Here is a 24,724-nt window from a genome sequence, read left to right on the forward strand (position 1 = left end):
TAATTTTACAACCATTACAAACACAGAGAAGTCAGATGTGACAGCCAGTCAATAACACTGAATGTTTTGGTTCAGCTGAAAGGCTAATGTTTGAAATAATACAATGAGGGTGACTTGGAGTGCATCTTGAATTGGCTGTTAAGTATGTTAAAGAATATGAATAATATATAACATCAAGAATGTTTGCCATTTTGAGTTTGTGTCTCACAGTCATGACACTGGAACAATATTTTATTCAGTGGCATTTGAAAGCACATTCTCAAAATGGTTATTTTCATGATCACATTTTGTTTTAAGTCTTAACATCAAAGTTTTAATTGCTTTTGCATAACATGTGTTGACTCATGTAAGAAACACATGAATAAAGTGCTTTTTATAGTAACACTCAAGGTACATGCACTTGAAATACCTTTTCTCTACACAGTCATGTTTGAACTGACTGTGAAAATTGTGAATCATAAAGATCATGGCATTTTAAGTAAATAAACTTCTTTTTACGGCAAAACTAGAAGAGCATGCACATGAAATATCTTTTCTCACCTGTACATGCACCTGTCATGGACATACAATTGTAGCAATTACCTCTCTCTCTCTCTCTCTCTCTCTCCCCCCCTCTTTCTCCTTCATTCTTTCTCTCTCTCAATTGCTGAATATAGCATAAACAACTCACAGACTCACTCACTCAGCTGAGCATCATAGTCCCATGTGGCAGATTGAGGCACAAATTGACAAGCCTACATTTTACTGTGATTACACCAATAATCTCAACTGACAAGATGGCTGTTCATCCTGCTTATAAAGTATGGACTTCAGTCTGTTAAGTTTTAAAGTTCATTCAAGGTCAAAATATGACAAATACATTGATCAGTGTGTACATGGGATTGATTTACTGTCTGTTATACCTTTTGAATTCCTTTCTCATCCTTTTGTTTTAGGACAGGTGTCAATTACTGTATTTCTTATATGATAATGGATTGAAATCAACTTTGTGGTAAAACATTTTGTCACTCAAACAGAAAAAAATATTCTTTTATGTGAGTGTTAAATGGGATCAGACAACTCCACAAGTTTCCATGAAAAGAAGCGTGGCTGAAGTGATTGGGCATATTCGTGAGGATATGTGAAACACCACAGAAAGGTGTACAGTTAGATAGGATGTTTCGTGGCCTGGGAAGATGACACAATGGCTACACCCTCACAGCAAGCACTGAGTCAGAGCTCTCCGATACATGAATGTATCAATCTTCTCAACAGCCCCCAGGGATCATGTGCCCTATACGCTCCCCTTGTCAATGGATTCTACTGCTGCAGTGCACTGCTCATTCACAAGTTCCACCTTCATGCATGGGTATATCAGTGATGATGCTGAGAGCAGAAATCTGTGAAACTGAGGAGCATCTTGCACAATGCCATTGTGAGGGGCACTTCATGCAAACAGAAGTAACACATTTCTAGATATTGTTGATAAGGAGTGGATAAATTTTTATTGATTGTCTTCATCTGTTACTATGTTACTATCATAATTATAAATTTATGGTCCTTAGACACCTGTGATCGTATCATTATGATGAACTGAGTGATACTTTTCTGTTTTGTGAGATAATTGTCTTGAACATGTTGAAGGTTTTTTTAAGGAAACTGACAAAATTGTTACTCTTTCATCTATCAAAAGTCACTTCTAATGACAAGTGCCAATCATTCTGCTGTGAGTGTCATGCACTTAGTTCATGGAGGAATTACCTGTACAGGAAGTGATACTCACTACACCACACCTTATCAGCATACAGACTTAAGGCTTCCTTGTCAAAGAGATATGCTCATTGGTTGGAGGTTAGAATAATTTTGCTTTGGTGTTTTTCGTGTCCATCACAACATGTGTTGAAAGACACATGATCTGCACTGTTGTTCATTATCATGAATACATGAAATAGGTTCTATACTGAAAAAACTTTATGAATAACAAATCCATAAAGTTTATCCATTGTACTCCCCACCTTCTAAAATGCCACTGAAAGAAGTTATGAAATGCCACTGAAATAGGTTATGTATTCAGGGAATATCTGTTTTCACATCAGGTCACCTTTCTACTGACACTCACAAGATTTCCATTGTGAATTGGATGTTATTCAAACAGTTGTAACTTCCTTATGAAATGTGATAGTAACATAACCTGTATTAGCAAGGCTACTATGATGAATGTACTGCTGTATAGCAGTCAGGCTGATTTTGGCTGGGATAATCCCATTGATCATACCACTGGTGGTCGGTAGGTCAGCAATGCTCAGCCTTCATTCAGGTTATCAATTTTTGTGACCAGTCACCTCTAACAGTGACTGTTTCGTTACTTGACCTACGTTGTGTCTGTCCTAATGGTGATAGGAAAGTTACTACCTCACCATTGTGTTACCCTTGATGGTGACAACCTTGTCAGTCATGCAACATTGTCACTGTTAATGGTGACTGAACTGGTGTCACCCCTAAGGTTGATAGGAGAGCCACTTCCCTTCCTAAGTGTCACCCTAATTGGTAACAGTTGAATCACTCCCGTGTGACAGTGTCACCGTTATAGGTAACAGGAAAGTCACTGCACCACCCTCATGTCACCCTTAGTGGTAACGGTTGATTCACAACGATGTGAGTGTCACTGTTAACAGTGACAGGAAAGTCACTGCACCACCCTCATGTCACCCTTAATGTTAACAGTTGATTCACAGAGATGACAGTGTCACCATTACCAGTAACAAGAGAGTCAATGCACCACCCTCATGTCACCCTTAATGGTAACAGTTGATTCACAACGATGTGACAGTGTGACCATTACCAGTAACAAGAGAGTCAATGCACCACCCTCATGTCACCCTTAATGGTAACAGTTGATTCACAACGATATGACAGTGTCACTGTTACCAGTAACAAGAGAGTCACTGCACCACCCTCATGTCACCCTTAGTGGCAACAGCTGATTCACAACGATATGACAGTGTCACCATTACCAGTAACGGGACAGTCACTGCACCACCCTCATGTCACCCTTAGTGGTAACAGTTGATTCACAACGATGTGACAGTGTCACCATTACCAGTAACTGGAGGGTTACTGCACCACTTGCATATCGCCCTTATTGGTAACAGTGAAACTTAGGTCACAGCCATATGACAGTGTCACTGTTAATGGTTCCTGGAAAGTTTGTGCCCCTCCCAACCAGTACCCCAAAGGATGAAAGATATTGCCTCACTGTAGCATCGCCCACACAATTGAGATGTTTGTTTCAACACACCGTTTTACACCTTTTAAAGCAGATGTCATCAATCAGGCTGCTCAAGGTATGTGTTACGTTGTTTTTCACTGAAGAGATTTCAGATAAACTTTTGCGTCATACGCTTTTTGCTTCTGTAGGCAAATTGAAAGGATCTTAGCCTGACAAATAAGTTATTCTTTGCATTTGATGTGAGATAACATAGGGTGGCACATACACATCATGTAGTAGGTGAATTAGCGTCAAGTATGGTTTGGTAACATAACACATAACATATGGTTCGGTAACATAACTTAAAATATAACCTGCTCCTCATTTTCAAAATATCTTTTGGGTGATATGTCATCGAAGCACTATGTCAATCAGGCTGCTATCAATCTGACTGCTATCAATCAGGCTGCTCAAGGTATGTGTTATGTTGTGGTTTTTCACAGAAAATTTCTACTGACATGTGTCTTGGTAGTAGAATTAGTAGTGAGGATTCTGTGGATAATCTGCACTGACCTGTACTTTAGTAAAGGTTTACTGTAAACAGTCCTCATACTGGCATGACATTTCTATGTTTAAATTACATAAAATATATACCTTTTCAATTTTGAAATTTCTTCTCAAACTGACAATTTGAAACTTTATTAGCATTCATCTGAATCATTTGAAACCAATTCTACCTGTTTCTGTCAGATGACAGTTGTAAGTTTTTTGTTGTATACTGCATACACCTGGTGCCATGTTTAACGAAGCCTTAGAGTAAAAATATTGAAATTCTTTGTTCAATTTGCAATCGAACTTTCAAGCAATGACTTGGATGATTTGTATGAATATTTGTCAGTTCCAACTGGTTTCAAACAGTAAGTAATGTGTGTTATAAACTGTATGTTTTGAAACTGCATTTTGTTTTGTCATCCTGAAGGATTTCTACTGAATTTGACACTTCAAGGTCATCACTTGGGTAACATTGGTTTCCAGTGCTATATATCGTTGGAAAAAATACTTTTATGAAATTGCTGATGGATAATTCTCATGAATACTCATTTATTCCTTCTTGAATATATTTGTATACTGAAATTGTTTAAACCATCTCAGTTCCCTATGTACCTATATGCCCAAGTAAAGTTATGTTACAAAAGTATTTCTTGAATAGCATTCCCATAGTAAATGTGCAAGAAACAAGCCATTGAAGTAATTTACCAAATCCTGCTAACATATACTTTCTGAATAATAGCACTCTGAGTTATCTTTGTCTCAGAGCTTTACAAGACACAAAATACACCCGCAAAAGACCAAACCAAATCTTCTGTACAGACTCTAATCAAATCCTGATTCGGGTTTCTCTAAAGATTGGTTTTCACACGTTTCCAGACATTTTCATTTATCTTAATATCAATAAAAATGACATCAATATGCTCTTTTGAGTTTCTTTTGAACCATTCAACCAGTTTACGTAACAAAAGACTGCATTCCCATGAAAACTGGTTTGTTGAAACAAGTGATCTGGTTTCAGCAATGTGGACCTTATATCTGCAAATGTGATTTTTGCGATACTTTTGGCATGTCACTGTACTGGTATGTCTATGTTCCTGTACAAGATTATGTTACAACGAACCCATTACAAATAGAAATACACAGGTAATCTAATGTCTGTTGTTTTCATACTGGCACATGCTGTAACTAAAACACTATTGAAAGATGTTTAAACTTAATTTACTTTTGCAAATATACATCCTTCCTCTGCTATGATGATGTGATATGATCTTTCATAGTGTTCTTGAAGGCATATATACTTCCTCTAAGATAATATAGGGTGGCACACCTGTAATTACACCTGTAATCAGTGCAGTGCCAGGTACACAAAAGAGGAGATACAACTGGAGGTATAAACCACCACGGCACTCACTTGGAACCAGTTCTATCTGTGGCCGGCAACGTGATTCACGCTGGTGCTGTCATCAGTTCATTCCTAGCCTACAAGTTTGATTTGTTGAAATGTAATTAATTTTCAGTTAGGGACCTCTCACAACAGAGAAACTGATATGAAGGTGAAAATGAATAATGTTCTTTTTCTACCTGTTGGTGGAAGTCCTTAGGATGGAAATATTTAGAATGTCAGTACCAACATCTGTTTATTGTTGTCACAAACATTGGAAGGCAGGAACAGGTAACATGGTGTGTAATGGGTCATTGGCTCAGAGCTGGAAAAGTTTAATACAGGCAGTTGTCATGCTATATGTATTCACGACAGACTTAGGCTTTGGCCTGGATTTGGGTACAGAATAGCAGGAATAGACTTCGGCAAGTCTCTAAATAAACAATTATTGTAATTCATGTGTTCTAGATTTTATAAATATGAAGCAAATGTTAGGAATGTCCTTTATGTCCTTAGGAAAAGCTGGCAACCTTAGACGTATGCAAAACAAATTAAACTGCAGCCTTGCTATTCTGTAGTAGCTAAGGTCCAAGAATCTGGTACCATGTGGTTGTGTCAAACTTAACACTGTTCCATACTGAAACAGATCTGAAGAAGTCCATGCTCTCTGAAGACCAGATTCAGAACAGTGATATTACTCGACCAGAGAGAATATTTTAGGGAGGTCTGGACTATAGGATGCTTTAGCAAGTGTAGTTCAGGAACAAATTGGTTAATCTTTGTGAGTTGGTATGTGTCTCGGTGTATACTTTGAACATGTAGGTTATATTGTTTGATGGTGTTGTTTATTATTGAAGGTACTAGTGATCGACAGTCGGTCTTTCCTGGAGTTCAACACCAGCCACATCCAACAGAGTGTCAATGTATGCTGCTCCAAGCTGGTCAAGAGGCGTCTCCAGCAGGACATGGTAAGGCATAGCAGCAAATCTCAACTCACTTCCATGTGTAGGCATTGCCTACTAACTCTTCTGTAAAAGGAGTCCCAATGTACGAGGTGTTCATAACGTTATGACCCGTTGTAACTGTATGTCATGAGCTTACAAATGTCACTACGCTACAAGCATTTTGTGCATTGGGACCCTGGTTTGTTTAACTGTAGCTATAAGGTAGATGGCGAAGGTTTTCTAACCCATGGTAGCAATGAATGTTGATCAGTAGAAAGTCCTTCTGTCTTTCCAAGGTTTTGACTAATGGTTGCATGAAAATATACTACTCAAAATAGTACTGACTTCCACCCTATTCTTACATATTACTATAGTCTCTATGTCATGGTATGATGGTTGTTTCAGTGTAATGTCACGTTTCCTTTTGCACGATTTTTTTGTACGACGTCATATGACAGATTTCGCTCACGTTGAATTATCAGTAACTGTTTCCTTTTCTGCGTTTTTGACGTACGACATGGTACGATGTCATACGACGGCTCTTTCTATCGCTACGTGTAGCCATCTGGTCGTGTGACGGAGCCCGTCGTATGGGTTTCGAGAGGCAACTGTGCTAACAATCCGGGAAATTCCAGTTTTCAGTTTTGACCATGTGCTTCAAACTCTGAAATGGCGAATGTAGAACATTTCATTGAATGAAAATATTCCTGAAACTTCATGTTATCAAGGCTCAGCTCCTGTAACAGATTGTGATACGCCCCCTGCTCTTTTCTTTCATCAGAATTGGGTGAACCCAAAAACGGTGCATTCTTTTCGAATAATTCTTTCTTTTTTTGACCATGAGATACAATCCAAGAATTGCAATCAATTTCTACTTGTACAATAGAGAGTGACGTCTTGAGACGGGTGCCATAGTTGCTATGTCAGATCCGGCGAATCGGACAGCTCAAACGATATCATCGGATGGCAAAATGAACAAATTTTGTATTGTTGTAGACGTCGCACAGCGTCGTACAAAACAATCGTGTAAAAGGAAACGTAGCTTAAAGAAAGAATCAAGTGATCTTAAACTTTTTTTTGTAGTAAATGTTATTTTAATGGTCTAGGTAATATATACACTTCATCATGCAGTAACATGGATTGCAGGTATGTATTGTCATTAATAGATTAACTGCAGAGGAAGGAAAAGGTGGTGTTTAATTCTGTTAATTTGCCCAGATAAAGAAATCAACAATGCAACATTTCTCATGGACAATTAATGGCTAACAAACCTACACATCTCTCTGACTCCTGTATTCAGCAGTGACTAATTCAGATATGCTCCACTGTGAATTTCTTTGTTGCTTTTTTCCTGCCATCAATACTGTTGCACTAGGTGAATGTTCAGTTATCTGTTGGTCCAATGATGGCAGTGACTTTGTTGCTGTATTTCCCCATGTTGCACAACCACATTACCATCATACAAGACACGACTGGCCTAGAATTATCTCACTGAAATATGATTCATGATTTCATCAATATTGACTAATAGACAATCTATGAATAAGCTGACTTACACTACCTTAGTCCTGGTTAGTTTTATGTTCCCTGAACAACATGTAACTACACGATCCTCTTCATGACTGTCTACATTACATGTCCTGATTTCATGAGACGATGTAATGTATTTGTTGCGATAACAGTTCATGAGAGAGTAATCTTTTTCCTGCTTGTCCATACTCGAGCAGAATCAGGAATGATCTTGGGGGTAGATATACCCACATCAGAATCAGACATGTCCGTAGCATGATGAGCTGCACAAGCCGTACCTGACAGCACCTTTCCATGTTAAGGCTGAGTTATTGCTGACTACAGAGGAATGGTAGTCATCAATCATATCAAACTATTCCACAGCTCATTTCAGACAAGTTATTTATGTAATTAATCAGCTTTTTGGAGAAGACAAGTCGCCATTTTTCCTTTCTTTTTGTCTTAGACATGCAGACTCATTGAAACCTGTGAAGGCATACACCCATCAATTCACTCTCACCCATGCAGGCACTCACTCATTCTCTCACTCAACCCTAAGAATGACTAATACAGTGAAGCCCTCTAAACCGGCATGAGTTGGAACATGCAAAATATGCTGGTTTAGTGAACACATTTCACTCACCAATTTACCACACCTACTGAGGCATAATCATTAACCATACCATATTTAACTGTAAACCACTCTGTTGTTAATACACGTTCTGCTAATCTTCAAAGCCATTATGACACGGCGAGTGACTGACAAACTGAGAGGCGCCAGTTAATTTAATTTGCCAAGTGACACATGTGGCTCACCGATTTAGCTCACCTACTTATGCTTAACCACCGTACTTAGCTGTAATCCACTGTGTTGTTAATACACATTCAGCCAATCAACAGGAGAGCCAAGATAGCAGATGCCGGTTTTGTGAGCGTTAACTACTGTGCAATCAGTCTTTATTGTGCCGAAGTACAGAGTAGCCTGACACTGGATTAGAGGGCGTCCAAATGATCATAAATTGACTAGCTTGTGCCAAGACCAGAATCTAGTGCCGATATTAAGAGCATGCCGGATTAGAGGGATGCCGGTTTTGAAGGCTTTCGCTGTACATTTCCATAATAGTAAACAATTAAGTTACAGATGGCTCCTTCCACCAACAGCAAGAGAAGCTGAAAATGTGTAATACAAATCTCATTGATCTGGTGCTGGTGATGCTCGTTGCAGCCAAGTGATCAATAGGAAACTAATATGAGTAGGTCAATGCTGCCCTCACTCACCTTGCAACATTTCTTGGCTTATTGACCTTCTAACTTTGTAAACACACAACAAGAAATCTGTCTAGCCTTAGTGCCATTTGCTGCTTATAAGTATTCATTCATACAAGTGTGCTCTATTCCCTGCTAATTGTGTATCCATGCATACAAGCTACGGATCCCTGATTCCGGCTGTTCATCAGTGATGATTGTGTTTCATTGATATGAGCTAGAGTGATAATGTAGCCTCAGAGTGCACAGTTATGAATCATCCAGGCACACATTGATTTTCCCTGTTTGTTGATGCTGAAGATGGTACTCCTATCCTTGACCTGTTGGCCCTACCTGTTGAGTGTTCAGACCACATGTCCTTAGAGACATGTTATCACAATGGAGATTGTTGGTGCCATCTGGTTACAGTATACTGACAGCATTTCACCATGTTCATGGAAATGAATGTATTGTCCCTTACCCACCAACATCCACTCACTCACTCACTCACTGTATCCCAATTCCATAGATTGCTCATGATGTTGATCACTGGATTGTTTGGTCCAAATTGGATTATTTTACAGACTGCCACCAAACAGCTTGACTAATGTCCAGTGTGGCATTACACAACAAATAAACACTCACTCATACACACTCTCCTATCAAGCATTCTGTCTGAATACCTCACTCAGTCCTCGGTAGGTCCTATTAAACACCCCCTTTTGACTTAGTTACTGGTATTTCCTGGGGTTGAAGTGGTCAGTCTCACTGCCAATGTGGTCCAAGCAGGCAGGCCATCCAGCATCAGCTTCCCATCTCCAACTACCTCAACACCTTCAATGATGACTCACTTTGCTGGATTGCAAACTATAAGCATTGTTGTTGTGCTGTTAAGAATTAGAAACATTTGATCAGGACTGTCACAGTGCTTGAATGTAGACAAGAGGCAGAAGTTGCTGAGAGGATGTTTTACAAAGTGTAAGTTGCCAAGTTGAAGTATCATGGTTTCTGCAGTGCTGCTTATGTCATCATCTGTAGTCCCACAGTAGGTGATGCTGCTTGTGAACATGTGCACACTATGAGCCCTGTGATGTGTAAGCTAGAATATACGACCATATAAACACTACCTTTCAGCTGAGGAAGGTGATGACAAACATATGTACACTGTCTAAGAGCTGTGTAATGTGTTACTGAGTGTATTATACTGTAGCTATGAGGTGGGTGATGTTACTGAGTGTACATACTGTAGCTATGAGCTGGGTGATGTTACTGAGTGTATATATACTGTAGCTATGAGGTGGATGTTACTAAGTGTATATACTGTAGCTATGAGCTGGGTTTTCCTATTCCTCAAACCCTTTTATGTGGAAAACCAGTTCTTATGGAATTTTTAATTATCATGTTTTGGCTTTGAGCTTATGGCTAAGGAAGCCCTTTGTTAAAATCATACCAAATTATTTAGATTATTTGTTATTTTATGCATTGTATTGGCAGTTCTAATGCAAGACAAACTTCCTTTGTATGAGTATAAGTATATAATTTCTTATCTCAAATAATATTGTATGTATAAGACAGGTTAATCACATCAAATGTACATCAGAAGATAAGCAAAATAATGCACATTTCACCACAGCATTATGTGCTGTGTAATAAATGTTTATATTCATCAGTTGAGGTACATATTATGTGTGTTGTGGATCTGAGACATCACATCCTGCTCCACAGACTACCACACGCAAGAGCTTCCCCACAACGCTGATCACCTAACTGAGCTGTACACATCTCATGCACAGTGTTGACTTATGAATATCGTGGAAGCAACATGGAGCTAGAGTGGCCAGTGTGAAATTATTTCTGGGGAAGCCGTCTACAAGTAGTGGAAATCAGTCTGGCTTTCTGCCATTCTCACCATGGAGCCAATGATATGCTCAACTGAAAGTAAATCTTACGTTATGAATGGACCATTTTTTTATTCATATTTAAAATGTTAGATAAGTTTGGTAGAAATGTATACCTTGTGTTACTATTTTGGAGTGGGTAATTTTTTTATCGTCATGAATGAGTACAGCTGTGGAGATAAGCATTCTTTATCTGGAAGGGGAATGTCGGAGACATAACCGTCTGTCTTTACAGTAGATGACACATGTACTGCTGCTCCAGCTTAGTCACGTGACCTCGAGTTTCCCTTACTGTGATGCAGAAGTTAGTGACTGGATTGTCATTTAAACATGTGTAAAAGATTATTCACAGGTTCTAGTTTTCAACCATTTTCAAAGTATTGAGTTTGGAAAAAATGTGTAATTGAAAAACAATGAATGTTGACATTGGTTTAAGTGCTTGAGTAGTGAAGCAGTGGATTGTGGGATGTCAAACATTGACAGTGTGAGCTCAGTGTTATCAGGGTCAAGGTTGTGTGCCTTTCACCTATGCATGAAGCATGCACCAGGCAGTTCTTGTGGTGCAAGTTAGGTGCATTTGGTGTCCAGATGTCAGGGAATTGCATCACATAGCATGTTTGTTAATTCAATCAGCTTCACTGACGTCATATTTGACATACTTGACAGTATTTCTGCTGGGTAAAAAGTGACTCTCACCATCACAATATTGGTGTGGAAATGTGAGATGTTTTATACACATTTGGCATATTTGCAATCCCACAGGAACATCCTGATGTACAGTACTTCACCAAGTGTTAGGCATTATTGTATCATGTTACCAAGTACAAGTTCCATATGTTTGAAAGAGAAGGTTTAAACAATGGCAGTTTTTTGGACAATATAGTATTGATATGTTAAACTTGCAAAAACTGAAATTTCACCGCAAAACAAATATGTAACATTTGTCTTAAAGTGAAACAATTTTATGACAGTGTTTGTATAATGTATTTTCTTGAAACTAATCAATTCCAAAACATGAAAGCATTAGTCAGTTACTGTAAGTTTGGTCACATGACGTTGACTGACCATTGTCCAGTCAGCTCTGTTTTTACCCACCAATGAGATGAATCACAGCCTCATGTTAGAAACATGTACTTACCCCCCATCAGTTAACCTGTTGGTATTGAGACCAGCTTTGGCTAATGTCAAAGGAATGTGGGCTAGTAAACTTCCAGGCTGTTGAGAGTAGCCCTTGTATGTTATCAGTGATCAGACAAGTTACCTTTTCACATTAATTTGGAATGTTGACTAACAGGCCCAAAATATAAATTGTGATGTTGGGGGTTTTTTTAGCCAACGACCTAGCAACAATGAATAAACCTGATGAACTTACTTTCTGTTGTAAGTGACAAATATTGTACTTAAAATGCCACACTAGGCTGGATGTACATGACCTTTGGTACACACCACTGCGAACATGGAAATATGAACTTTTCATGGTAACTTTGTTGAAACATGGAGAAATCTATCCTGGAAATATGGAAATTTTGAATGTAAAATGAAATGCCAGACCAGTCTAGATGTACTTGGTTTCTAATGTAGATTACGAGAAAAGTTTAAAATGACTGAAGGGAATTAAATAAAGAGATTTCAATCTAGAAATTGAATTTTAAATCTACTAGCAACATGACTAGAATTGCAGATCGTCCAGTTTGAGGCTAGCGCACTTGTTTTCGCTGTGTGCAGTGTATTACTTCAACAAACACATATGTTGACAAGACCTTTCGTTTGTTTGGGGTTATGACTAAAGAGAGAGGACATTACTGACATATGACATCACAAATTGTAGTGATTCTCTGTCTCACATACCAGAGTGTTAACCCTTGCTGACTCATCTCACTATCGTTCAGGATGCATGCAGTTGTGTAGCGTGACTGTAAAACATGACAAGGATGTTAGTGGTTAAGTGGCTTGCCACCAGTCATGTGAAAAGTGCACAAACATTGGTTGTTTTCCAGTTGGAGTGATTAAGAAAGACTTTGAAAAAGATACTGTTTTGTCTTTTGAGACATGGATGACTTTCTTCCAACTTTCCTTCTTTTTAGTTTACAATAAAATGCATAGTTGCATGATGATTTTTGTGTTGTTTGGCATTCTTAGCTTACGTCCTGGGTTCATAAAGAAGCCATAAAACTCAGGTAGTTGTCTTTGAATATATGCTTGTAGTCATCAATGTGGCATGTGATGTTTGGGTATTGAGTGTTCACCTGGAAACTAGGTCTGTAATATTACTGTTGGCAGTCAAACAATGTGTCAGTCAAAGTACTTGTTGACAAAGAGTTTACTGAAAGATAAACAAAAATGATAGAATGCTGTCAGTGTTTCAGATTCAGTAGTCAGTTATGTTGTAGTCAGTGTCATTTTTACTGAAGGTTTTGGCCGAGTCTGTCAATATACATGTGTTTAAACATTGCAACAGACTTAAGAAAATGAAATTTCTCATGTATTTTGATTGGATTCTTCCTTTCGAATGATGTTGAACATGTATTTTGATGCTGTAAGTAAAAATGAATTGCTTTCAGGATTATGTACAATGATCAGGATTTTTCAAAGAAACATCATTTCTAACACATTTTCTCAATACTTATGGAAATATTTTGTTCATTAACTTGATCTGGAACATATTTCCCAAATATATTTTTTGTTTTGTGATGTATGCTTTATCATATCTCTTCATTAATAATGGATATATGTCAAAATGGCAGTCGTCCTTGAGGACCAAAGAGCCTGACAATATTGATATGACATTGATGCCTATGTTATCTTCTTATGATTGATTGTCCACGGTGAGAGCCTGAGTCACAGGCAAGTCTTGACAGTTGGTGTGCAACCCTGCCCTTATGACTATCACACGCCCAGCCAAGTGTACTAATAGTCTGTGTGGACTCACCACAAAGCTCATTAAGCCTAGCAAGAAACCACATCAAAGCCGGTGGTGGTGATGATGTTTGAGAGACATTGTAAGTGATATATCAGAAAGTTTATGGAGTGCAAACTGATAAGTTGCTGTGGTTGGTAGAGTTTGTGCCAAAGGAGTCTGAATGTTTACATTGTCTTGACAGTTATTGTACTTAAGTGTCACTTTCACTTATATCTTAGCTAGGTTTATGAAATCCTGAATCTTCATTGTATGATGAATAAACTTTAACAAATTAATTACACAAGCATGCTCACACACACAGTAACTGCATCACTACACACACAAGAATACACACAATCACTGCATCACTACACACACAAGTATACACACAATCACTGCATCACTACACACACAAGTATAACCACTGCATCACCACACACACAAAATCACATTTGGTCGAGACAAAATCATCCATCTTACTCACCCCTGTCATTAGAGGTGCAGTGCAGTGCTAGAGAAGGATGGGGAGATCTCGCTCTTTTTTTTTCTCTCTCTCTCTCTCTGTCTCTGTGTTTCTGTGTCTCTCTTTCTCTCTCTCTCATCTACTCACCTACTCAAGACATAAAACTTTATCATCTTTAACTGTAATGTTTGGCACAATCTGTTGTAAACTCTAAGCTTAGAAAATGATATCATGGAAAGTGTTGTAACTTCTTGACAACTGGCTAGAACCATGACAAAGAAGACATACTCACTGTCCAGACTACGAAAAGTTCTTCTAAAACAAGTGGTATATCTCTTTTACAAGATGAAACAACACGGCTGAAGTATTCAATATTCTCTCTGCACCACTTTAATGGTAATGAGTAGAACATTGCTGTGAGCCATGTGTATCCATCATACTGTATCTTGCACCACAGATATCATGCAGGAGAGGAGACCTATTGGTATTTGCTGTATTAATTAATAATGAATACTTCTGGTGTGCTGTGTATGTGTACACCAGGTGAGAAAGAGCATCTGTGATGGAGGAGGAACTTATGGAAGCCTATTAGGGCCACGCTTTGCTATTATTCGGCATCTTGTATCTTGAAAATTCAAGTTAGTATGTTGAAAATTCAACTTGCTATCTTGAAAGTTCAACATAGTATTTTGAAAATTCAACATCCTGTCTTGAAAAGGCATACAATGAACATAGAACATTTCACTTAAATACTAATTATATTGAACATTCAAGATACCATGTTGAATTTTCAAGGTACTAAGTTGAATGTTCAATATTCTTACTTGAATATTCAACAAAGGTAGGTTGAATTTTCAAGATAGTAAGTTGAATCTTCAGGATACCCAGTTGAATATTCAAGATATTTACTTGAATATTCAACAAAGTTAAGTTAAATTTTCAAGATACTAAGTTGAATTTTTGAGATAGGATGTTGAATTTTCAAAATAATGTGTTGAATTTTCAAGATACAAGATGCCGAATAATACCGAAGCATGGCCCTAATAGGCTTCCGTAGGAACTCGGCGTCCAGCTGACTAACGGTGTGTGGCGATCCTCCACAGCATCTATATTTCATGGCCCACCAGCAGATACATACATGTATTGATTTCAAACGTAGATGGATCAGTCTCCAGTTCCATGATTCCCATACAGATGAAGATAAACTCGTAACGTCATACCAGATCATGCTTTCCAAGATGAAGATAAACTCGTAACGTCATACCAGATCATGCTTTCCAAGATGAAGATATATCCTTTAAGCAAGTTTCATGTTGAAAAGACTGAAATATTTTAACATCACCTAATGGTCTTTTACATGTCATGAAGTATGTAACAGGAAACTTTGGAAAAACTCATTTTTGAAATCACATTGAAGAATATACTTTCTGAAAACCAAATTCTGATCATATGAGCATAGATATTGCTGATAAGTGTACACTCACCAAGGAGTATGTGCTGAACAAGAGGAGTGATTATGGCAAGTCTGTACTAACTGCTCTGGTGTGTGACATCAGACACTGTGGTATACGAGAGTTTGGTGATGTTCAATCACACTCAACCAGGATGTAACACTCCACTAAGATGTAACTCACTTGAAAGGCATGTATGTATTACAAATGAGATTCCGAGGGCTTTGGTGATGAAAGGAAAGTTAGAATTTTCTTATTTGATTTCCCAGGAGGAAAACCATAAATCACACTGAGTTTAGAAAGAAATGTACTTGATTCATTGGAATATTGGATTCGATCCCTGCAACAAATTCTCCTTTTCTTGGATTGTTTTTATTCTGAATCTGATATCCACTTGATGTGCAAGAGTGCCCAGAGTAACACCTACTTATCACCTCGTTCCTTCACATGGAACTGTTACATTCATTTTCAGAGGAATTGAGGGAGAATTAAATGTTTTCAAATGACTATTTCATGTCCATACTTATGTAGATTTTCAATGAGTTCTCATAACAAAGATGGCTCCCCTCTTGCAGATTCACACACGCTGTATTGGATGCCAACATCCAGTAGTTTTAAACTAAAATAAACTGAAATATCTGACAGGGAAATTGGATCCAGTTCTGAAATTATTTTTTGATGTTTATGGTCATTCTATTTTCAACCATTGTGGTTATTTGATGATTGCAGCCATTGATGCATGAAAGTGCATATCAGCAAGGTGGCCATTAGTATCAGTGTTCAGGCAGGATGGAAACATGGAATATATATAATGTCAAGTTCAGTTCATTCAGAGAGAATCACCCAGTAATGGTTATATGCATGTACAGAGAGCTTACTTTGTTGTAGGTGCATGTGAGAGACCTGCTAGCACAGACATGTCATGTGGATATTGACGAGAGCTGGAATGTCATTGTGTACGATCAGTGCACGGAGGACCCCTCCCTCTTCACTGAGGACAACTTCGTCTACGTCCTGTTACGCAAATTGGCACTTGTCTACAACTCTGTCACTTTCCTCAAAGGTAAGATGAATTCATTTCTGTCTCTTTCAGAAGTTACTTCACATGAGTCATGAGGAACTTTTAGGTTCATAAAAAATAGTCATATTTGTTCATCAGTGAGAAGACTTTTGATTGATTGTGTTAGCTATTTATGTCTGACTGACCGATAAAAATAATCTATGTTTATGGTAACTTTCAGATGTTGGCAAAACTTGTGAATGCCACCTTACTTGTAGGGGGCGAAAAACATTTAGGCTATGTGTTCAAAGATTTTATTGAAAATCATTAAGCTAACATTGAAACTGTTATGTAAACCAATGTATGATGACTTCTTCTTGGCCTCTCCTCTAGTCTGCCTCATTCCTGATGTCTGCTGTGTTCCCAGAATCCATGCATCAAAGATAGATGGCTTAACCGAAATAGCATCTTAACTCATACACCTAAAAAAAATGGATTAAATCGTGAGCGTAAGGAGATAAGGTGTGAGGAGCCTCACAACCTCCAGTGAGAGGAAGGAGGAAGAAGCCCAGTGTCTACAGAGGGGAGATTCTAACATAGGTTGATGATATGGTGATTGGATGGGGAGTTGCAGACAGGCATATGACGAACAGTGCAGACAGGTGCCCTCATGGATGGGGAATTGTAACAGAGGTTATAGGACTATGTCAAAAACAATTTGGAAAGAATATTAAGTTATGAAAGTTGAGAAGTTTGTGTTTCACTTTGCATCTCCTGACATAAACATGTAAGAGGGTCTGTTCTTTATGTCTAGTGCCAACAGGATTTTTCCTACTCAATCCATGTCAGTCATGCAGTAAGATGGCATTGTAGGAAGGAGCCCTATTTTGTATCTGTATCATTTCATGAAGAATCTTGAAAAAAGGGAATGTTTTAGGCATTCTGTTTTATGTTTTCTTGCTTTTGTTATTCAATCACTACGTGTCTGAAATTATGCTAATGAGATGTAAAACCTTAATTCTTTGTTATTTCATATTTTAGGAAATGAACTTTTGATTGGAAGTAAATTGTGATATATCACAGCATACAAATTCACAGTGGGATATTGCTGTAATACTGGTGATTGGTTTCATGATGACTTAATGTAACATCCAATCATCCAATGAACTTGCTTGATAATAAAATACACCAACAACAGAAGCTGAAACAGAATAGCTAACAGGATCCAGCTTGTTATCTTGAACTTGAGGGTGTTGTAACACTGTAGTATAACAGGGTAGGGAGATATGGATCATATTGACCACACAGATGGACACTCCTACAGCACACATATCTGTGGTTCATCCTTCATGGATGTGTCATACCTCATTAGCATTGCTATCCCTCCTTCCCAGTTCCGAGACAGCTAGGAAGAACAGACTCATTCTGGGAAATGATGTTATCACAGAGTATCCTGTGTATTACATTGTTTATGTAACCTTTTAAAAAAATATCACTTTGATGATGTAATTGGTGAGGTTAAGTTGAAAAAGTGCACTTTTGTCCGGTTTCATTTCAAAGAATATTTTAGTTATATTTAGAAGTTGCCAATATAACTTGTGACATTACTTATTAACCTTATTCATTACTACAAAAAAAGGTTATTTACTACCTTTTTCAAAATGTTTTCCATAAAAGTCTTGCAGTATTTTGCTGCCTGCAATTGCAGAGGAATTATTTTCACAGTAAACTCATTCTAGAAGATGCTGTTGTTTTCTGTTTCTGAGATAACACATGTATGTTATTGGTTGTTTAGGTGTTATGGAAACAGCTGACAGTGAAATCAGGGTATTGATAACAGTAACTGCTTAAGTGTCACTTTCACTTATATCTGAGCTAGGTTTATGAAGTCCTGAATCCTCATTGTATGATGAATAAACCTGAACAAATTAACTACACAAGCATGCTCACGCACATAAATCAGGGTACTAATAACTAAAATGCTGTTTATGATACGTCATGAGGGGCTTGTACATGTCTCAAACTTAACTTCTGTTGGCAGTAAGTCATTGATGTCTGTTGATGCTGAATGTTGGTAGGATTGCCTAAGTATCCTCAGTAGTGCACTTCATGAAACTTTAAACATCTTACAGAGTTGAATCAAGTGCCTTAAGCAGCTGGAGTACCCTGAATGATCTGCAGTGTTGTGACTTTTCTTAAATATGAACATTTCATTATATCTTCTGAATATTTTCAAGGTTATGGAAACTGAACATTTATGTTGTGTAAGGGACAGTGGTGTAGCCTAGTGGTTTAGCATTCACTTGTCATGTCAAGAGCTGGGGTCCATCCCTACATGGGTACAGTATGTGAAGCCCATTGTGGTGTCCCCTTTGCCATTGTATTGCAGGAATATTTGCTAAAACTCATGTAAAAACTAAACCCACCATGTTACAGCTGCGGTGTTTCATCAGACAAACAATATTGTATCTTTTGGCAGGTGTTGTACAGGTGCAGTTTGTATGTATTATATTTAAGACTTGTTTCATTTCTATCAGGTGTTTTCAAAGTTATTATCATCTGTATATTTATGGACTTCTTACAAATGATGTCTTCTCACAATAAACTGTGTATTCCTGGTGATTGCAGGCAGTTTGATGTTTGTTTGTTGCAGGAGGGTTCCTGGCATTCCACGCTATGCACCCCTCTCTGTGTGAGAGCAAGTCAAGCTGCAGTTACAAGTGTGCCCCCCTCACCTCGCTGTCTCAACCCTGTCTCCCTGTAACCAACATCGGACCAACACGTATCCTGCCCTTCCTCTACCTGGGCTCACAGCGAGATGCTCTCTCTCAGGAAACAGTTCAGGTAGAACTCATTGATCAGTTACAAATGAGACCAGCAAAGACAGGAGTCAGCTATCTTGTGTTCAATGTGTTTAGCAGTCAGAGACTGATTTTGTATGTATATATCCTGCATTCCTTGTTTTGGGGTGATGGTGAGATGCACTTGTATGTCAGTACCTTCATTCTTTAAGTCTTTGTTATGGTAGCTCTCATAGTGTGGTGGGTAACTGACTGGGTGAAGTGTTTCCTATTTACACTTGGTTCTCCTTCCAACATGGTTACAATCTGGGAAGTCTTTGCTCACTCGCTCACTCGCTCACTCGCTCACTCACCCACCCACTCACTCACTGAACTCCTACAACTATTGTAGCTGCAGCAGAGCTTTATGAATAGGGCAGTGGTGTACATTGTTCATATTCACACCAAACACTTGTTGCAAGATACGTGGGTGTTGAATGATATGATGCAGTTGAGTTATACAGCAGTTGTTGGTAGTACTTTTGTAAGAGATCAATAATAGTCAGTTGTCCTTTAATATTGATGATATAAGTACATGGACTGTATGAACTGTTAGAAAGTGGACATAGGTAACATGTCTCTTTGATGATTGTTTTGCAGGTTATGCATATGTCAGCTTTGTAGGTTCCCATCATTCAGCCTAGTGCTACACAAGTGAACAAGTTACCACATCACTTACTGGCCGACTGTTATGTAAATAGGTCCTGAATAACAACTGATGTAGGGTGATGACAACCATTGCCTTTATCTTTCAGTATATGATGTCCTGTCAGCACAATCATTATAATGACTTTTAAATGTATCTAAATAATAAATCTAGAAAATCAAAGTTGTCAACAAGAATTGTATGTGTACATTAAGATTTGTTTGTTAATGTGTTAATGGGGTGGTAGGGAGTACTCGGGTTCGATTCCCCACATGGGTACAATGTGTGAAGCCCATTTGTGGTGTACCCTGTCATGATATTGCTGAAATATTTCTACAAGACGCCTAAAACCATGCTCACTCACTTTTTGTGTTAATGGACATTTTCAGCATATTTTCAAGTATGCAGATTTACAGTTTAATTGATCAAACTGATGCATTGGAAAATTGTAGTGTATAAAAGTGGAGGATGCCAAGAGTGTTTCCCAGTTGTTAGAGAGGAACATAGCAATTGCTCACAATAAGAGCACCTCATTTGTTTCATATGACTTGTTCATCTGTCACTTTGTCTGAAGTCATATGAAAGAATTGAGTGTCCTTATCTTGTGTTGAGTAGTATATGTTTCGATGTTATATATCATTTATCATTTGATGATGTGTCATCAAGACTGTAACATCACACCCACACACATTTGACATTCAGACCTATCAGATGTTCTCTTTTAACGCTGTTGAATAAATTTTTTATTGAGAAAATTGCGGTAAAACATTTAGGTGTTTGAGAATCACAGCATGCCGTTTGATGTCCTTTCTGTGGCTGTCGACTGCTATGTCTCCTTAGTGTTTGTCAAGAATACGGCTTGCTGCTGCCGGTAACCAACTCATGCTGTCGTATACCTACACATATGATGCTGTATATAGAACCGTGTTGACACCTATTTTGTCGTCTCAATGAGAACGTTAGCGAAATGACTGTGAATGTAGGTCAGTCAACGTACAAGGAAGCAGAATGGTGTGTTCACTGACCCATGGGTTGCATAGTACAACTGATGACAGAGTCGCCCAACCATGACGAAAGCGTGTGGTGAATTACGTGGGTAACATTGTGAAAGAGGAGTGGCTAGTTTAATACAGGGTGTTCATGCACTCGTTACTCACTTCATCATCATAATCATACATGAGTTGTTTGTTAAAGGGGAAGCTGGTCGTCCTTGACAACTTCTGTATGTGAATAGGCATGAAGTCAAACTATTGTGTGACCAGTTTATCTGTATTGATTTGGATGAGTAACCCAATCAACGTGTACAATGTGTCTATTTTTTAGTGTATTGTTTATCAATGAAGGAGTTAATTCCTTTACGTTAATGTGAATATGGAGATGATATGAACACAGCTGATGTAATTCCTGCGTTTGTAGCTTGCTCATTCATGTATGTGAGTTTTTCCAGAATTGCTGCGGTGATGACTCATATCTCACAGCTGTACGCTGCTGCGGCAAAATCTAGAAATGAAATCAATCCAACTATCGCATAGCATTGATGAGCAATATTCACGTCAATATGTTACCACTTGATTGAGAAGCTTGTGGTAAAGCTGTACTGCTAAGTTAATTGCTTTCATCTAAAATAGCAAGAAAAGTACAGTTTTACATGTGCCATGCATTAACAATCAGAAGACAAACTGGTCAACATTATGTGTCATGGATTCATGTATTTTCATGATGTAATTTTTTTTCTTCAGATATTAGTGTGTTTTGTTGCAGTTTTCATTTACAGATTACTATTTTTTGATTCGACAAAACATTCAGTGTTTTATTTGATTGTTTTTGTCATGTGATGAGTATGGTAGACGTTGTTTGACACAGATCACTTCATGGCAACATTTGTTAAGTGGGCCCTTCAACTCTTGTGCTATAAGTTAATCAATAACCACTGACAATCCAGTAGGATACAATTGTGTAAACAGGATAAGGGAGGTAACTGTGTGGTAACCAGCCACGGTGCATTGACCTGTGGGTGATAGATGTGTGGTGAGTCATTGTCATATAAGGTCGTCTTGGAGCTGTGTTCTCAATGTTGTCATCCCTCCTTCCCTGGCGTGTTGCTCGTATTCTAGCATTACCTCTCTTTAAGTATTCACTGCTTCCTGCAAGTTGCAGTTCTAACCATTATTTCTGAGCCATCATGTTGGGATGTATTTCATTAGAACTATACACACTATAATCATCACTGTTGATGTCTGTCTACTCTCAGCTATTTTCTTTCCTCATTTGTGTCAGGGTGTGGTCTTCATATAGTTTTTCCATTCAGATTTCTGTATCAGTGATCCATCATTGGAGTGTAACTGTCATTGTTTGTCCCATTAACTCTTTTGCCTTACTCTGTGCGTGAACGGTGTGAACATGTCTGTTATGTATTTTGTCTCCCACAAACAGCAATATATGTTTATATGATGACACATTTTGTTGTCTTTTTGTCCCTTTGAATGTCGCACATATCCTGTGTTGATAGGGTCATGGAAAGTGAATGAACTCTAAGAACATAAATTGTCAGTTATTTGCCAATTGTTGGCTGATCATTGAGATACGTGTGTAGGAGATTATTGATCAAGATGATGGAAAACACAACATTTTAGGCCAATATTTGCTTGCTTAATTAAAGTGCCATTTTGACTATTTGAGGATTTCAGTTCAAAGCATTTCTGAATCATTGCAGGATGTATTTCTTGGAATATATGAACTCTGGTCTTTGGTGTATGATAACAGTTTCATTAAGTTTTGATAGGACACTCTTCGATCAAATTTGATGAAATGTTTTGATACTTCGGCTGCCAGTCATCAGTGAGAGTCCTTTGAGTGAACTGAGATCCTGTATACAGACTGAAAATACAGAACGTAACATTTGGCTTGCATCCTGAAAACCCTTTCTTGTGCACTGGTCAGTAATTAATCTGTTTGGTGTGTCATAAAATCACAGTAATATGGCTATTGTTAGTTGGGTAGTAGGGTAGTTGGGTAGTATCATTGACTGTGAGGCAACAGTGGCTGCTAGTGATGATTAGTATTTGTGTGGATGAAGAGCCTGGCATGCATTGTGTCTCTGTCCTTACATTCTTCCATATCAATCAGCAGAAAAGAACATGCAAGAAATAAAGAAAAACAGTTTACTTTAAATAATACTTTATGTCAGTTCTCACGTTATTTTCCTACCTTCAGGTAAACGGGATTAACTACATCCTCAACTTGAGTACCAACTGTGGACAGCCGCCATTTGTCCAAGATGGCCACTTCCTTCGCATTCCAGTCAATGACAACTACAGTGAGAAGCTGCTGCCATATTTCTACCAAGCATTCCAGTTCATTGGTGAGTTACGGTACAGAAGGAAACACTTGTCCCATAATCCTTCTGATTGCTTTAATGATAATAATAATTAATAATAATAACCTCAACAACACATTATTCGTAAGTGCCAATTCCATGGGCACATTATGTGGTCCCACTGCCACAAGTGACAAGTTTCGTCTATACAAGTGTCACTTGGCATCTTTAATTCTCACATTTGACATCTTAAAGTATGAATCCAGCATAAATGGTTACATCTATGTTTCAGACAAGGTGCGCGAGGCAAATGGCTGTGTCTTGGTGCACTGCCTGGCAGGAATCTCCCGTTCACCCACACTTGCTATTGCTTACATCATGGATCACATGAAAATGTCTTCCGACGACGCCTACAGGTAAACTGTGCTGTCATTATGACATAACTGTAACAGGAACTCTATTTCTTAACCCATCCCTGTTTAGATTTATTATCCCCCCGGCATGAAATCTGGGGGGATATAGTCAACGCATTGTCTGTCTGTTCGTCCGTATGCCCGTCCGCCTGTCCGTAATCATTTTGTTTCTGGAGCATAACTCAGAAAACGTTCAATATTTTTAGACCAAACTTCATAGATATAATAATCTCAACCTATAGTTGTCCCTTTTGCTATTTACACAGTTTTGGCATTTTTGGTATTAGTCTAATGGTGGGGTGGGCTTTGTTTCCGGAGCAGAACTAAAAAAAACGGTCAATATTTTTTGCAAAACTTGGTAGATATATCAATCAGAACTTGAAGTGGTGCCTTTTGCTATTTACAGATTTTTGTGATTTATTATTTTCTCGGTTTCAAAGTAAACGTTTAGGACATTGTCTCAAAAGTGAGAGGTGTGTTTCGTTTTCGGAGAACATCTCAAAAACTTTGTAATATCCATCAGCAAAAGTTCTTAGATATGTGTGGCAGATCCCAAAGTGGTGCCTTTTGCTCTTTACAGGTTTTGTGATTTATGATTTTCTTCATTTCCATGGAAATGTTTCAGGCTTAGTCTCAAAATGGAGGGATGGGCTTCGCTTCCAGAGCAGAACTCAAAAACCATTCAATATTTTTCTGCAAAACTTGGTAGATAAGTGATGCAGACCTGAAAGTGGTGCCTTTTGCTATTTACAGGTTGTTGTGATATATTGTAAACCAAAAGTTACTGTGTTCTGTAATCTGATTGGTTGAAAAACATGATCAAATGGTATTAGAATCCCGGAAACTGAAAGACTATTCACCGCGTATTGACAAGTAAACAATTGTTTTGTTGTGTCATCAACAGTGGTGATGTCATTCAAATCATATTGTGACGTAAAGTTAGAATGACGTCACAAATGAGCAACTCTAGATGCTACCAT

The 24,724-nt window shown here is 38.2% G+C and overlaps 1 protein-coding gene across 3 annotated transcripts in view; it reads left to right on the plus strand.

Moving 5' to 3' along the window:
- Positions 1-24,724, plus strand: part of LOC137286455 (dual specificity protein phosphatase 16-like) — a 64,858-nt gene that overhangs the window by 28,163 nt on the left and 11,971 nt on the right. For all 3 annotated transcript variants that reach the window (XM_067818336.1, XM_067818335.1, XM_067818337.1), the window contains exons 3-7: positions 5,978-6,088; positions 16,418-16,592; positions 19,183-19,373; positions 23,229-23,376; positions 23,624-23,747. In XM_067818336.1, the coding sequence (XP_067674437.1) occupies positions 5,978-6,088; positions 16,418-16,592; positions 19,183-19,373; positions 23,229-23,376; positions 23,624-23,747 (749 nt within the window). The remainder of the gene's footprint in view (positions 1-5,977; positions 6,089-16,417; positions 16,593-19,182; positions 19,374-23,228; positions 23,377-23,623; positions 23,748-24,724) is intronic.

The sequence above is a fragment of the Haliotis asinina genome, chromosome 6 (genome assembly GCF_037392515.1).
Source record: "Haliotis asinina isolate JCU_RB_2024 chromosome 6, JCU_Hal_asi_v2, whole genome shotgun sequence".
In the NCBI taxonomy this organism is placed as follows: Eukaryota; Metazoa; Mollusca; class Gastropoda; order Lepetellida; family Haliotidae; genus Haliotis; species Haliotis asinina.